General features: G+C 38.6%; 1 protein-coding gene across 1 annotated transcript; it reads right to left on the reverse strand.

Moving 5' to 3' along the window:
* Positions 1-15: 15 nt before the first annotated feature.
* LOC115587944 (Golgi reassembly-stacking protein 2-like) lies at positions 16-8,797 on the reverse strand. Its single transcript, XM_030428091.1, has 10 exons — positions 8,568-8,797; positions 5,151-5,231; positions 4,828-5,031; positions 4,178-4,264; positions 3,972-4,102; positions 3,631-3,763; positions 3,390-3,522; positions 2,911-2,988; positions 2,736-2,804; positions 16-1,811 (listed from the first exon to the last, which is right to left on the reverse strand). Exons 1-10 carry the CDS (start codon positions 8,628-8,630, stop codon positions 1,588-1,590), a joined length of 1,203 nt encoding a protein of 400 aa, XP_030283951.1. The 5' UTR covers positions 8,631-8,797; the 3' UTR covers positions 16-1,587.
* Positions 8,798-16,841: the final 8,044 nt, after the last annotated feature.

Here is a 16,841-nt window from a genome sequence, read left to right on the forward strand (position 1 = left end):
GACCAGAGGCTGAGATAATGAAAATACATCAATTTAATCAAGGTAACAATATCTCACTTTACAGATTTTTTTACAAAACCAAAACCGTTTTTAATGACTGCAGAAGGTAAACCTGCTTAAAGAAAGGTTAGTTTAAGTTACTGCCTCATCAATCTTTTTAATTTGAACTGTGAAATATGTTACCAAATATGTTTTGCACTCCCTCTGATCCATATAAAAAGGCTGAGCTGTATTATGATAACGCCGCTCTGGTTGAGACCACATCATGCTGCTAGCAAAGGTTCAAGTCTGTATCATTGCAGCTGGTAGATGATTAGGAGAGCTGGTGGTTGAGGACCATGGATTATAGGCATAACACAAATGTACAATGGTTGTGTGTTTAGTAAATTAACATGCTAGTGCTGGCTGAGCGTTGCAGTTGAACTGTATCTCTGAACCCCTCCTGTGGTTAGGTGGGTGACGCATTTAAAGCTGCAACTCGGGATGATTTTGAAGATTAGTTTTGTGGTCTATATAATGGTAAAGAATGTCGATCAGCGTTTCCCAAGGCCCAAACACGATGTCCCTAATGTATTGTCTTTTGTTTATAAACCAAATATATTCAATTTACTGGCTGTACGGGAGTAAAGAAACCAGAAAACATTAATTTCAGAAGCTAGAATCTGAGAATTTGTGACTTACATTTCAAAATGACTCAAACTGATTTATCAATTGTCAAAATAGTCAGCAATTACTTTTTGTAGTAGACAGCTATTTGAGTAATCAAATAATTGTTGCAGCTCTAAACACATTTGTCATCTGTGACAAACCCCATGCTTTGACGGTGTTAATGGGAGCAGGCGCAGTGGCCACATCCACAGCACCATAGATCCAACCATTAGAGCAGCCACAGTAGCTGTGTTCACATGCAGCTGGTGGCTATTCATTGGCGGAGCTTGGTCGTCTGAAAGGAGCAGTGAGCCTTGAAGTTCAAAATTCGTATCATATCTCTGCATCATCTGCAGAACGTTTCCCTGAACTAAGGGTGTATTGTAACAGAGCTAGACTAACAGACTGATCCTGTGGATCAGGGGAAACACAGACCTTATGTCGAGCGAACACAAAAGTGGTTCCATTAAAAATCCCTACCATGACCCGTCAGGGGTTCAGTAGTAGCTCAACCAAGAAAAATAATACTGACTTGCACACTTAAAAGAAACCTGTTTCCCACATATTTACACTTTTCTGAGCCATGTAATTTCTCACTTGTTTTTGAGTCCCCATAACTCATGTTATCACATATATATTACTATGATTGAGTTGTCAATTATTTCTGCAACAGTTTATTTGAAGTATTCTGAGAGGTTTAAATTCTTGTAATTTTCCTTTTTTCTGCCATCAACAAGCTGCTTTCAAGATGAAGGACTGCTGTTGCTGGACGCACATTCACTGGAAAACTTGCTGCATACGATTAGAATAAAATGTAGTTTCAGTATCGTCAAGATACGTACTTAGAATCCTAACAGTATGTACAAGCAGTCTGTCTGCAACAGACAGCTGGATTGAGTAAAGAGAGCAAGTGTGCTACCCATTCAAAGGTGCTCTCAGCTAAGATGAGTCTGCAGTCATTGAGATATTTATTGATTCACAGGTGGTCCCTGATGATGGGACAGGGCTTTTGGTCAGTGTACTGTTCTGTTGGGTAGGAGAGGGAAATGTGGTATCCTGTGCAACAGTAGGAAATGCACTAGCAGCGACTGGAGGAAGAACAAAGTCAGGTGGCGGCAGAGTTACACCGGGGATCACACCTGGAAGGGTGAGGGGTGGGAGACCTGTAGAGCACAACACAAACACATCTACATTTACATTACATTACATTTAGCAGATGCTTTTGTCCAAAGCGACTTACAATAAGTTAATTTGTCGCTATTTGTTTGAAATAAACCACAACATATCACTATTGATAAAGAAAAAAATAGAAACAATTTTCAAGCCCTCATCTGAGCACTGTAGCTGCTATTTATCAAGGATACCTTAAAAACTGTGTCCAGTACTGTATAGGTGTCCTTACCTACAGTAGAGTGACTAATTTCTTCATTTATTTTGGCTCATTGTTCTTTGTTGTTCCTACGTTGTGGCAAACTACCAATAAATAAAACATTTTGTAAGGCTTATGACTTTTCCTGGAGAAGATGTGGGTAATGTTAAACACCGCAAACGGGGGCTAAAACTTATAGTTATTGTCATTAATGAGTAATCTGATGATTATTTTCTGGATTTATCGATTAGTTATTTAGACTATAAAATGGTGAACATGTTTGATCGGGAGTAAAAGAAAACAAAATATTCACACTTAAGAAGCTGGATTTTTTTTTTAGCCCTATTCTAAATGTAAAAGGTTTAATTAACTCCTAGTTGAATCACATCTGACACTTTTTAGATTAAGTATTTATGGCAGCAAGATGCTGTTTATGAGGTTAAATCAAAATAAGCTATACTACCCATGTACATCTCTATGAGGTAAAATGTCACTGATTGCAATAGTGTGGCTCGTTCATGTTCCTAATAGCTTTTGGACATCAGTGGAGCTCTATATCTGGCCCTGGATTCACATGCAAGTACAATTAAACCATCATTGGTTTTGGTCTTTTTAATGTGATTTGTGGATGGTTAGAACAATATACATTGTGACCGAACTCACTCCTTTAGGATTATTTACAAATAACTCAAGCACACTCCAGAGAATAAAACAATACCTGGATGTTGTAATCCACCAACTCCAGGTGACAATACCCCCGGAAGACCTCCAGGTAAGGGCGTTGAACCTGTGCAATAAATATTATAAAACAAAACGACAGGTCAGCAGACTAGTGTCACCAAAGTTTGGCTTTCAGAGATTTAAGGAGCTATGACCTCCCAGTGTCTACTAACCTGATAGTGTAGCAGCAGGACTGACAGACATTGGGACGCTGTGTGATGAGGGGACTGTCAGTGGGACAGTAAAAACTCCTAAAACAATTTCACAAAACTGTTACTCTCATGTAACAATTCAACGACGAAACAATGACATAATGGCAAGTGTAGTTCCTACATGACACTTCTCACAACAAGGTTTGTGGATATTTTTGAGGAACTGGCTCATGATTTCTGAAAAAACACTGATCTTGAGTTTTTCAGATATTTTTGTTTTTAGCGCTTGGAGCAACACAAGCAGAGTGCCATCTAGTTGCAATTTATTCAAGAGAAGGTCAGACAGCCCTGGCTGATAAATCAAACCTCAAGCACCATCTTGATGATAAATGGTTGAGAGTTTTCCTCATACATTTCACTTGATCTGCAAATTGTACAGCATGGTCAACCTCACAGCAATTTAAACGGGATGTTTTGAACAATTCGAGATGATAATGTACCTGTCTTTAGATCGCTAATGACAGCAGTGGGGTCAGAGCTGACTGATAAGCCGGCGAGAGGCTGCTCTAACCCAGTCGATACAGAAGAAGACACAGCAACTGGAATGGTTGGAATGACAGCAGAGAGATGGACCTGGTAACCAAAATGACCTCATCTCAATAAACGTTCACAACACCTGGAACACAAAATAATGTTTTTGTCTGGATGTGATTATTTTATTTGTTTAACATGCTGAGTTACCTCAGTGAAGCCATCTTTAGGTGGAAGAGCTGGTTCACTGGGAGTATGTGCAGGGAAGCTGATCTTCTTGCCCTCTGAGAATGGAAGCGTAGGTATTCTGTGCAGGTAGCCATAGCCGATACCACATCCTAAACTTAAGAGAGATAATACTTTGAGGGGACAGTGTCCAAACATTTCACGGGAGCATTAAAGAGGATGCGAAGTGACAACCATAACCTCTAAAGGGATCCAAATGGCAAGACGTTTAGTTTCCCTCTTTACTACATATGTAATAAAAAAATTATAATCAATTCTTCAGCTTTCAACTGGCAACAGAAATCATTCCTTGCTCACTGACATACCTGCCCTCTCCACCCCAGTCACAGTTTGGAGTGATGAGCACTTCTCTGCAGTTGTCTGCATCTGTGTTGTAAACGTAAAGCTTCAGCTCCTTCCCTTCATACGTTTCAATGATGGAGAACAGATCTTCAATCTGTCGAGGACACACAGCAGGTTAACATGTGGCCAAATTTAAGTCAGTGCTACCAATAATCTTCAAAGCAAGTACCTCATTCATGACGGCATCGGCTCCTATGACGTAGTCAGCGTAGGCCTTCAGACCAGCCAGGGCTGCAGGGGAGTTTGGCTCCACTTCCTGGACTCAAACAACATGCATAGACATATTGGGTGGTAGCAGTAACATACACAGGGTTTCTTTGGGTTTCAGCAAGTTCAATTTAAGACTGTTTTGACAACTAATTTCATGTTCATAGTGGACAAAAAGTCCAGTAGTAAATGAAGGTGACAATTTTAATGTATTACTTAATTTTCATTAGTCATCATGTTGGCTTCTTTTTGTAGTTTGTTTTACAGCATAATTAATACACAAAACACATTCAGAAGTAAGACTAAAGTTAATGAAACCTTATAAAAGCAGAGTTAATTTCATAATCCAATCAATTTAAAGACCTGTCAATATCATACTTTAGATAACTTAAGGCCCAAATTATTGCATTTTAGACTTTTTCAATGCTTTCATTTCTCCAGGAACAATTAGATTTTTGAACTAATTCTACCAAATCTGTGATGCTCAGCAAACAGCATTTATCAAACCATATAATCCCCAAAACATAAAAAAAAAAAAAAATCATACGATATCTGAACAGCGAGCATGTAAGACCCATTCAAAATGATTTGGTGTCAAACTGCCACACTCACCAAGACGTGCCAAACATTCTCATTGGCTCCTTCAAAGCTGCAGAAGCGAATGCTGAGCCCCAGCAGCCCTGGGCCGCCCCACATGGTGCTGGGTGTGATGGTGGTCTCTCTCACTGCCAGTGTCTTGCTGCTGTACAAGAGCATCTTGACGGGCCTCTCCACGTTCATCTTCAGCAGCTCTTTTAGGGTGTCATTGTCCTTGTTCTGTCAGAGATCAAAACATTTAAATCATCTTCTATAACACTCATGAGACTATACAAGACTTATTAAAGCAGGTCCAAAAGCTGCAGAAAGTTGTATTTTTGCCATTAGAGTAAACTTACCAGTCTGGTGTCACAAACAGAAATTATGAAATCAAAGAATGGCTCCAGTCCTGCACGGTGACCAGGGGAATTCTCTTGCACCTGTAAAATTCAGCATTATGAAGACGAGACAATGGACGCCAGAAGACTGGAAATGCATGACCTGGTTCATTGAATGAATATCGTTTCTGTTGCAACATGCAGATGGTAGATTCAAAATGTTGTGGTTTAATAATGTTGGGAATATTTTCTTGGCACACATTTGGCCCTTTAATACATCTGGAGCAATTTTAAAATATAGTAGTCCACCCATCATCCAACGCCTTCTTCTATAAGTAGGGTTATCTACATTTACACTCATACCGGTGTCAGATCGATCAGGTTGATCTACTACACATGTGCCACTGCATCCCAACCAAGCAGCAAATCCATTACCGATGGTAAATATCCTACATTATAACATGAGCACCACACAGGCAGGCTGAGCAGACGTTTTCTTTGATTAACAAAACTTCAACGAAAAAGAATGCTGTACAAACGTTTTCTCATCTCATCCATTTTAGATGACAGACAGACTGTTGCTGCAGCCAGCTTGACTTTCTCGTCAGCTCCCACTCAGCAAAATCCTTTCACGCTCAGGGGTTTGAAAACCAGTTCCAAATTAAACAGCAGTTAAACAGTGGAGCATTTTTGGCCCTGACATTTCAAATTTCAGTCCAACTATGTGTGATCACGAAAAGTGTCACTACAAATAGGAACTCCAAATGGCCTGAAATGTGCTCCTAAACACTTGCTGGAGGAACATTTGTGGAGTTTGAACAATTGACACTTTAAGTCAAATTTAACCTCTGATCCATCCCATTCACTTTGTATTATTTTGACCTTTGACCTTATGTTAAATCAATTCAGTTCATCATTATTATTCCATCTTCTTCCTGATGCCTTACTCTATCATAGGTACACATTTGGTTTCATTTCACAGCAGCAATGTGGAGAAATCTCACCTCAAAATGAATCACTCTATTTGCAGAATCCTGACCTCTGATCCATCCCATTCACTGTGCATAGGGACACGTCTTATTTAATAGCTTCCAGGTCATTTGACCCATTGACTCAAAATCGATGCCACAATGTCTTCTGTTACTAGTTGAATAGGACACACCTGGTTTTATTGGATTTTGGTGGAATTTCTATTTTTCATTAATATCTGAGTCAGTGTACTGCCTCTAAGCCTAAGTCCAACTATGTGTCACCACAAATAGGTGCCATTCAACTCCAAATGGCATGAAACGTGCTCATAAACACTTTCTGGGGATGATTTCTGGCGCTGACACTTTCTCACCTCTGATCCATCCCATTCACTTTGCAAGCCTGCCTCTAACCTAACCCTAACACAAGATCCAACTGAGACGGATGCATACCTTTTTTCTACTAATTTTTGCTACACTGTTTGCAGAATCTGAACCAACAAAGCATTTGCACTGATGCTGAAAAAACTGTGAAAGCCTTTTTTCTTTTTTTTGTACAAAGACAACTGATCTTGAACCTCAATAAAGCAAAATCACTTTATAACAGGAACACATCATTTACTTAATCAATGTCCGACTAAATCATGACTCACGATGAGTTAATGAATGAATAAATGTAGGATGCATCATGAATCACTGTTGTTCACCATTAACAACTGATGAAGTTTCTATTTCTTTATGTTTTTGGTTCACACTTCATAGATCATCGATGAATGAATATTAATTCACTGTTACTTCATAAATGAATTCACATGGGACCAAATTAGCTGGATTCCAATTACATAACACAACATTTCAGACCCATGTATTTTCTAAGCCTCTCTGAAAGCGGAATACCTGTTTTCATAGAAATATGAATATAAATCAAACTAGTCCTCAGATGCAAACATTAACACAATATACATAAATACACTTTTGAGTGAAATCCTTAACTTCATGTATAGGAATTCATGTACAGACTCACAGTGAATTAACATAACTGATTATCTATTAAGTGGGAATCACTCACATAAGTCACAGTAACTTGATTTGTCAATCATTAGAGGTCTGAATTCATGCATTAAATCATCATGAGTCATGCATTCATGAATCATTTTTAAGTTTATATAGTTGCACCCTCAATATCAAGCTTTACAGTAATATTTTAAACAAATGAAGCCACAAGTTTGAATATTTCTCTCAAGTGTGAACATTTGCTCATTTTCTTAGTCTACTATGACAGTAACTTGCATATATTATATCATATATGAAATATATGCCATTTTCGGACTGTTGAGTGGGGAGAGCAACACTTATAAATAACATGGGCTTGGAGATCTTTGTATTATTGATGTGATGTGTCTTGTTTTTGTTTTTAATCATGCAGCCATTTTCCTGTTCTGGCTGGACAATAAAGTTATTCTATTCCCTATCCATCCATTGTCTGTCACCGCTTATCCTTTGCAGGGTCATGGGGGGGCTGGAGCCGATCCCAGACTATATTTGGTGAGCGGCAGGGTACACCCTGGACAAGTCGCCAGTTCATCATATTCTATTGTTATATAAAGATAGATTTTATTGCAAGACTGACAGTTTTTCAGCTTCTGTCTTGTCTCAGGGTGATTACAGTAAAAGCCTCCGTAAAGGATTCCCCTTCACTGTAGATTTACCTACTCTTTGTTAGACTTTTGGTTAGTCAAAATAAGCTACTAGAATATTTCAGCGTTGGCTTTTTTGGAGATGTCATGCCCATTTTCACTATTCTATGAATAATTAATTGAGAAATTCCAGCTATTGATAGTGGGGGATGAGCAATCTTATCAGCAAGAGTGAATACAAAATGAAAAATGAGCATATGAAAGTGTTAAAGAGTGTGAAAACGAACTTTTTTCAACTGTAGGTACACACACCTATGCTCACAAAGAGTAACCACACCGGTTATTCAAGGTGGTTTATTGATTTATTAAAGAGGCGTTCACTGACAGCTCCGACAAGAGAGAAATCCTCTGATATTGTTAACCAGGCCATATGTTTTCATACTAATGAACCACGTCAAGCCACGTGAACTCAAATAGCTTTAAAACATCTGGCAGATTAACTTATACATATAATGAGAGCTATGAGGACAGTTTCAGAAAATCTAAACCACAGTTTGACTAAACTGCAGCGCTGCAAACGCATTCACATCTTGGCAGCTAGCTAGAGGTAGAGACTTTGAGCTATCGGGCTGAATAATAAGCGACACATCTCCCGGGTCCTCTCTTATAACAGCACCTTAATACCTTAATAAATGTAAACATGAACACGTAGTTAAGCTAAGACGTTAGCTAGCCCTCCGTCCGCCTCTCTGCGGCTAACAGCAGGTCTCTCTCCTCTGTGACAGACAACCCACACAGTAAACATTTCGCCAGTGACGGAGAACCGCTCGTACCGTGAGGACGTGGTACCCTTCAGTCCCTCCACCAGGTATGACGACGCTCTGAGACCCTCCCATGTCTCCCTGAGTGCGGCTGTCAAGTTGGGCTAGCTGTGCTCGGTCGACGCTAGCAGGTGACTCTCCACCTGATCATCACACAGTGCGGTGTTTGCCCCGCTGTTCCTGGTTTTCTCAGCACTTCCGCTGGTGTAAGCCTCTGTGGTGGATGACAGTGGGCCCCCCCTGTCTGGAAATCAAATTAATAAGCACACAGGTTTATGAATAAGTGTTGGGCTGAAGGGAACAGTTGTTGTTAAACTCTTTAAAATGCATCAGGTTCACTGCATGTCTGCTTTAAACTTCCTTTGCATATGTGCATGTGAATTACCTCAAATACAGAACAATATTAAAGGTGCACGATGCAATTTTGGGGATTTTTTTTTATCAGGAAAGAAACAACTTCATTGTACGGAAGAGGATTAGGGCCACATGTGAATTTTTTTTTTTGTTCTGACTTTAAAGTCAGAATTCTGAGAAAAAAGTCAGAATTCTGAGAAAAAAGTCAGAATTCTGAGATTAAAGTCAGAATTCTGACTTTTTTCTCAGAATTCTGAGATTAAAGTCAGAACTCAAAAAAAATTTACATGTGCAGACTTCTGACTTTATTCTCAGAATTCTGACTTTTTTCTCAGAATTCTGACTTTAATCTCAGAATTCTGAGAAAAAAGTCAGAATTCTGACTTTAATCTCAGAATTCTGACTTTTTTCTCAGAATTCTGACTTTAATCTCAGAATTCTGACTTTTTTCTCAGAATTCTGACTTTTTTCTCAGAATTCTGACTTTAATCTCAGAATTCTGACTTTAATCTCAGAATTCTGAGAAAAAAGTCAGAATTCTGACTTTAATCTCAGAATTCTGACTTTTTTCTCAGAATTCTGACTTTAATCTCAGAATTCTGACTTTAAAGTCAGAACTACAAAAAAAATTCATGTGTGGCCCTAATCCTCTTCCGTATCATTGTCTTTGTAAATAAGTAAACACATTTTTTGTTTTCATGACTAAATAACTGAATAAACAAACTGACCTTTAAGGACAACACAGTTTCATCCTGTTTTACTTTGTTTATATTTGGCGGACCCTGCCACTTTTCAACCTTCAAACAGTGTTCTGGGGACCTTATTTTCCTCTAAGAAACAGCTTGTTTATTCAGTTATGGAAAAGTTAACATGTATGAGTTTGTGTTACTGCCTCATTAATATCAGAAATATTCACAGTCTGAGTTTGTATTTCTGCTCCAAGGGTCATGTTTATTCATACAGTATACAACACCCTCTGTCCTAACACCACAGTTGTAGTAGGGGGAAAATACTGGAAGTAACCTCAGTAAGAGCCACAGCAACACATCCTCCTTCCAAAGACGACTGAATAGGTTGCTTCTCTGCATTTCCCAAAGCGACATGGAGGGCCTCCTGTAACAAACCAACAAAGTCACAGAGCTCCTCCCCAAAAGGTTGGTCTTTATTGGCAAATTGAAAGTCATAACCATGACTGTTTTGTTTTCCGTTATGTTTTGGGATTGTCAGAACTTTTATGGTCAATCCATTCTAACCAAAATAACCAAAAGGGCCAAGTGTATTTTTTTTTTTCCTCAGTATTTGTTTGTGCTGTAAGCTTTACTGTAAGGGGTGTAGGTTTACTATTGTTGTGGATAATTGTACTTTACAATTCTGAGATTCTGTTACATAATTTGATTATCCCTGAACAAACTGTGATCTTCAATCAGCAATATGTCTGTAGATGCTCCTGTCTAATTCATGTTACATACATTTTCTTGAAAACATGATATACGCTCATGAAATATGACAGTTTGACTTAAACATCAAAATGTTGAGACACATCAATAGCTCAACACATTTAATGTGGTATTCTACATTTGAATTTAAATGTTCTGCTACATAGGCCTAGTTTTTCTTTTTTTAAATCTTTGTGAGAATAAATACACTTTACCTTGGATTACCTGGAAGATGAGTAATGAGCCTTTTTGCCTCTAACTTCCTGTCACCATCTATAACCATTAAAAGAGCTGAGCAGGATCAGCGGTAACCTCAGCTTTTTTTTAGGAGTTGTTTTCTACTCAGGTCCCAGCTGCTTTTGATTTGATCGTACAATCACGTCAGAGCAGAAACGAGAGCCGGGGACATCGTGACAGAACAAAATGGTCTCTGTGATCAAACAGCGATAATAAGGGACATCATCAGTGCTATAAAGAACATGGGCTGGAGGAGTAGATTAATGTAAATGTAGCTGAATATCTCTGGAGAGCAGCGGCTCTTATCAAATAATTTGAAATAAACTTGCTCAGCATTGTGATTCTCTTCATCAATCATCAGCCAACCTGTCAGTCTGGCGCTCACCTTGATTCTGTCTCTCTGCAGGCTCCGCTGGACCATACCTTAGACCTAAAATGCATATTTCAATAGAGATCAGGCATTGGTATGATCTAGAATGCCAAGAGGGTTTTATTCTCAATTGTGATTCATATAATCTCTTTAGACAATAATTGACCCTCTGTGTACCGTTTTAAATGTGCAAACACTATTTTCTATTATCACTTTTCAACACGACACATTTCCAAGGATAAAAACAGAAAAGTCAGATTTTAATTTTAACAAGCCTATTTGATACAGCACAGTGGACCAGTCTGATTGCAAGATATATGCAGAATAAATAACATTAGTCAGTTGACAGTGTTGTGGGTTGGATTAACATTACAATCTCAATAATTCATCAACATCTTTGGAGACACTCACATTTATGATTCGCCTCACAAGACAGCACCAGGATGCATAAACCCTGTGTTAGGAGCTCAGGGTCAGAAATGTTATTTGATAAGAATATTTCACCCTTTTCCCTCATTTCCCTATTGATGACATCAAAATGTTGTTCTGAAATACTTTCAGTTCTAGTTTCTGGAGTGATGCTGAACAACAATACAATTTTAGCTGCATTTTTATAAGATCATGCTCGAGAAATCAGAGAAAGTCAGACTTTGCATGTCATCATCATCATCATCATCATCATCATCATCATCATCACAATCATGGTCTTTTAAAGGTACACTATGTAGTTTTGGGGAAGACATTTTTTCAGAAGAGAAAGATCTTCATTAGCATTTTTTTTAAATGCCAAAACAAACTAAATAAACAAACTGTCTTTTTTTTTTTTTATCATTTGAGATTTAAGATATTTCAAATCTCTTGTTGTAAATCTATATTACTATGTCCAATCTGCTTGGGCAACTGTAATATCAATGTATAGACATACATCTGAAGTTATTGCATATTTTAAATTGATTAGTCCGATGACAAAGACTTAATTGTCAACTTATTAGATGATTTATGCTAATTTTGAATGAAAATACTGACAATTTAATTTATACAATGCAATAATTTAATCCAACATCTCCACTGTGTGCATTTGCCACTTCTTCCTCTCATTCATTCCAGTAAACTTTAGACTTTAGACTTTTTATTCATCCCACATCGGGCAAATTTACTTGTGACAGTAGCAGGTAGACAGACATACAATAAGTACAAGTACAGACATTAAACAAGTAGCCTTAAAAATACTAAAAAATATATATATAAGAGAAAAAAAGATACAATATAGAAAGGACTATACGTGATGTGCAATATATACCTCCTATATACAATAATTGTATATAGGAGGTAAGTGTGCATTATATACATTTGAATAAAGTGTAAAAGTATTGCCTTGTTGAAGGCTGGATGCATAAATAAATACAGTGTTTGAATGTAAGAATATAAATATGTAAAAAAAAATAAGAAGAATAGTATTATTGCACAGGATAATTGCACAAGATGGCGGAGGTAGAAGTGGTTAGTAGTGCAAGATACGTGCTTATGTTGCTACATTAAAGGTTATCGGTGTTGAACAGTCTGACAGCAGTTGGAATGAATGACCTGTGGTAGCGTTCCTTTTTACGAAGCAGTCTGTTGCTAAATTGAACATCTTTGGATGTTGGGCTGCTTGAGAGAAAAGCAATTCAAAGGCATCATCTTTGGTCTCTGGAAAATTAGCATTGGGGCATTTTTCATTATTTTCAGATGGTTTATAAACCTAATATTTGCCTTTTCACGGGCATGTATAGCAAATGCCACCAATGTAACACTGCACTGTGTCTTTTAGTATTTCTAAGGTGGTAATCTGAATCTCTTGCAAGGGCCCGTTCTCCAGCAAACATGTTGGAGGGCCCGCAGCAAATGGGGGGGTCCTCACTGTAAGTGAGTTAAAAAGTTCTTATAATTAAAACTTACTGACTTAATAGTTGGATAATATAACAATTGCTTTATAATGAGTAAAAAGGAGCCAATATGCTACTAATATGCATGCTAATAAGCCATTAGTTAATCCTAATATAACCAAACAGTCTTCTGTTGCAGCCCTAACATCAACATCCTTTAAAGTTAAAACCTCAATCATTCATTGTTCCTTACTGAAGCAAGCTCTTCATATCTTTTATTTACTACCAGTGAGAAATATACTTTACACGGGTGACACTTGCTCCTTCAAGAAGCAGATAAATAAACTCTGTATTTCAGCAGAAGCTTGCTGACGCCTTAAAACTCTGCGATTACTGTTCTGGATAGCTCTCTCAGATTTATACTTCCTCAGTCCTCCAAGGAATTTACAACTAACGCTGCAAAGCCACAGCCAAAGGCGGTCACACCAGAGAAGTGTGAGGGGGCGAGGAAGACATTAACAAAGAAGAGGCCAAAAGTTAAAACGTCTATAATTTGATGAATATCTGTCATGCTGTATTTTTTACTTTTTTATACAGTAAGTGAAGTCACAGCTGAAAAACATCATAAGCTGTTACTGTCAGGGTTAGTTGCTTAATGTGCAGGTCATTTCTCCCAGGATGAGAGGGTTGTCTGATGAATTTGCGCTCCATGCTGACATAATGTTGTGCTGGGACGACGAGATAAAATGCTAAGTCAATTTAAAAAAGCCAGTGTTAGGATGACAGAGCAGCAGAGGCAAACACCAACACAAATAGTTATGGTGTCATTATTGTTCATCATTTTAATTTCAGCAGGATCAGACGCAAGCTTTGTGTCCTGGACAGGAAGACAGAAATGCTCCACGCGAGTCCCCCTGCAGGAAACAGCAGCCCATGTTGAGATTACTTCCATGTGCTGCTCGAGGTTGTTGTGTTCATTTAGCATGCATGATAGCAATCACCGCACGGAGACTTGGTTAGCTGCGGTGTAATTGCTCCTGGGCTCGTCATGCTTATTCCTTTAGAAAATGTCCAACAGAGACATTTACTAGCAGCCTTTCAACTTTAACAAGCGCCACATTATCTTTACACTCCCCAGTCATGGAGACAGGCAACTTACAGTCCCTGGACTATTAATCTCCTGCTTAAAATTTACTTTCTGCCAAGATTAATCAAGCCGTGGACACACGAGTCAATAAGAGGAGGCTATTTAGATAAGTGTAACCCATTATAATTACTTTAGAAGTCAGGGGCTTAAAGGTGTCGCAATTGATTCTGTTATCACTTTTTTTTTATGTCAGGCACTACTTGTTTGGCTTGAATTAAAAAGGGGCAATGTGTTGTGGTGAAGAAGGAAACTCAGAATTGTAATATTCACAATATTAATGAGGTAATAACACAGAGAAACTCCACAACTGAATAAGCAAGCTGTTCTCAGAGGAAAATAAGGTCCCCAGAACACTGTTTGAAGCTAGATAGGTGGCAGGGTCCGCCACATATGAGCAAATTAAAACAGTATGAAGCTGTGTTGTCCTTTAAGCTCAGTGTGTTTATTCAGTCATGAAAACAAAGAGAGATTAGGCATTAAATTTTTTTTTTCCCCCTCTCATGAACATTTCTACACAATGCACCTTTAAGAAGAGAACGTTCAGATGGCGGAGCAGGAGAACACATCATTATAGACCCAACTACATGAGCAAAGATGCTGCTCGTGTTGTTAGGTAAATAAGGTTGAACAGGTTAAAAAAAGAAATTGTTCTGTGAGCTGAAGTGAAGAGGAGGAGGGGGTGGGGAGCAGCCTGCAGTCAATATCATCATCATCATCATCATCATCATTTCATTAGACTTGCCTCACACAATGGGGACGTCAGTATCTATCAGGAAGCTAATGTGGCAGTGATTCCCAGGGGCGGGGGATATATTTGGCACATCATGGAAACCACTGACAAGATTCATGGATGTATAAGAAAGAGGAGTAACACAGCTGAGGACGGAGAGACGTGTGAGAGAGAAAGAGAGATAGAGAGAGAGAAAACTTTCCCTACCTTAAAAACAAAACGCAAATACGATTAATGCGCAAGGGGAAAAGTGCGATGCAATGAGCCCATTAAACTCGGCGGCCTTTTGTTTCATTTGCAGTATTTTAATGGGTGTTGAATCCCTTTGTGTGTGTCTGTGTGTGTGTGCCAGGTGTGAAATGGAGGGTGAACAGACTAGTGCAGAGACAGACATTAAGTGTTTCACAGTCTGGTGTTCAGAGACGGCCCACCCACCCGTCCACTCTCCCTCCAGAGACAGAAGATACTGCAAAAACAGAGCTGCTCCGGCACCTTATTATTTTTCTGGCCTCATCTCCTCCTGATCAAAGTTTAATTATGCTTGTAATTAGAATTGATGGAGATACTTATTGTGGATGAAAGTGATGGACCCCTTGATATACTACCAAATATCAATTTTATAGCCTAAATCATCCTTTTTATATCATGATACCCTTAACATTGATGCTTTTCTGAAACATTTTGCATTGAACTGAACAGACTGGCTGATGTTTGTATGAACTGCTCGCTTCAGTGGTTATGTTTCCTTCTTTGGGTGGTCATTCATTCATGTCTTGTGACAAACTAAAAGCCTGGATTTATTTGCATTCAATCATTTCAAGATTCTCCAACACCTGCTTCCTAATTAGCCATGTCATTACGCTTTGGCACGTTTAACCTTCAACGCCGTCCCCAGAGCCGAAAACAAAATCACTCTCCCTTTAGATGTGGCAAGAAGTCAAGGGTTATTATTTCTATTACCCCATTATATGAGTAGTTATTCCTTTAATCCTCTGTTCCCTGTAACTTTACAAAGCAGCCAGTGACACCGGGTCTGTAATGATTGCTGCACTGAAGCATGAAACAAAGAGGCAGCAGCGTCTGCCCGGTGGAGGATGGGGAGGAGAGTCGCTGAGACAGCCCAGTCCCTCCACGGCTGTGTGTCGAAATAAAACGCAGCCAGGCAGAGCCTCGAAATGGGCGCCTCGGAAAGAAAAAAAAAAATAGTTTAAGAGAGCACAGTCTAATGCGTTTTATGATAAATATCTTAAAAGTGTGAGTAATGAGAGGAGTAAAGGAATTGGCAGGGGTGTGCTCGTGAAATCTCAGCTGTGAGATGATCAGCCAATAAAAAAAAATCCCTCCGGGGTGATTAATCTGACCAATGGCTGGTGACAGCCAGGTGGATTGAAAAGTTGGACGAGAGAAAAGAAAAGGGCAAAAAGAGAGAAAGGTAAAACAGGTATATTTATACAAACCTGTGTTTTAGTATAGAGTTTTATGTATCCAACATTGTGATTTTGTTCTCCATATATTTACCTCTTGTTTGGGGAACATACACAGAGACAGTTTTCTCCTATCTTGTGATGGTCAACTTCTCAATACCTTGGTGCACTCAGACTGTCTTTGGCAGTGACTGTTGAACAATCAAGGCTGGAGACCGAGCGTCTCTTAATCTTAATGCGCCGTTCGGGGCCCCTGAGACATCAGCTTTATACGGAATCATATTGCTGCCACGCCAGAAAAAGAAATATGGATCAGAACATGTTCATGCACGTTAAAAGTTTATTGTTACAAGAAGATAATTTCATGTTATAATGAAAATACAAACTTGCCACACTATAGCAAGAAACTTGTAATAACAATATTATTATTTCAAGTTGTAACATGACATTTTGACATTATAACATGATATTTTAATGTAATATTGTAAACATGTTAAAATGTAGTTACAATACAATTTTTGGATGCAGCATTACCCCTCCTAAATCCCAGTAAGCAACTCTTGGACCTTGAAGTAGCAACACCATATAGGAGGACGTATTTCCTTCTCTATGAAGGATTTTTTGGCAAGTAGACGGGGGATTATTTGTTCATGCATAGCTCATATAATATATAAAACTTGACATAACACTTACATTTTTTGTTACCACATTAATACTTTCCTT

The sequence above is a fragment of the Sparus aurata genome, chromosome 9 (assembly GCF_900880675.1).
Source record: "Sparus aurata chromosome 9, fSpaAur1.1, whole genome shotgun sequence".
Classification (NCBI taxonomy): Eukaryota; Metazoa; Chordata; class Actinopteri; order Spariformes; family Sparidae; genus Sparus; species Sparus aurata.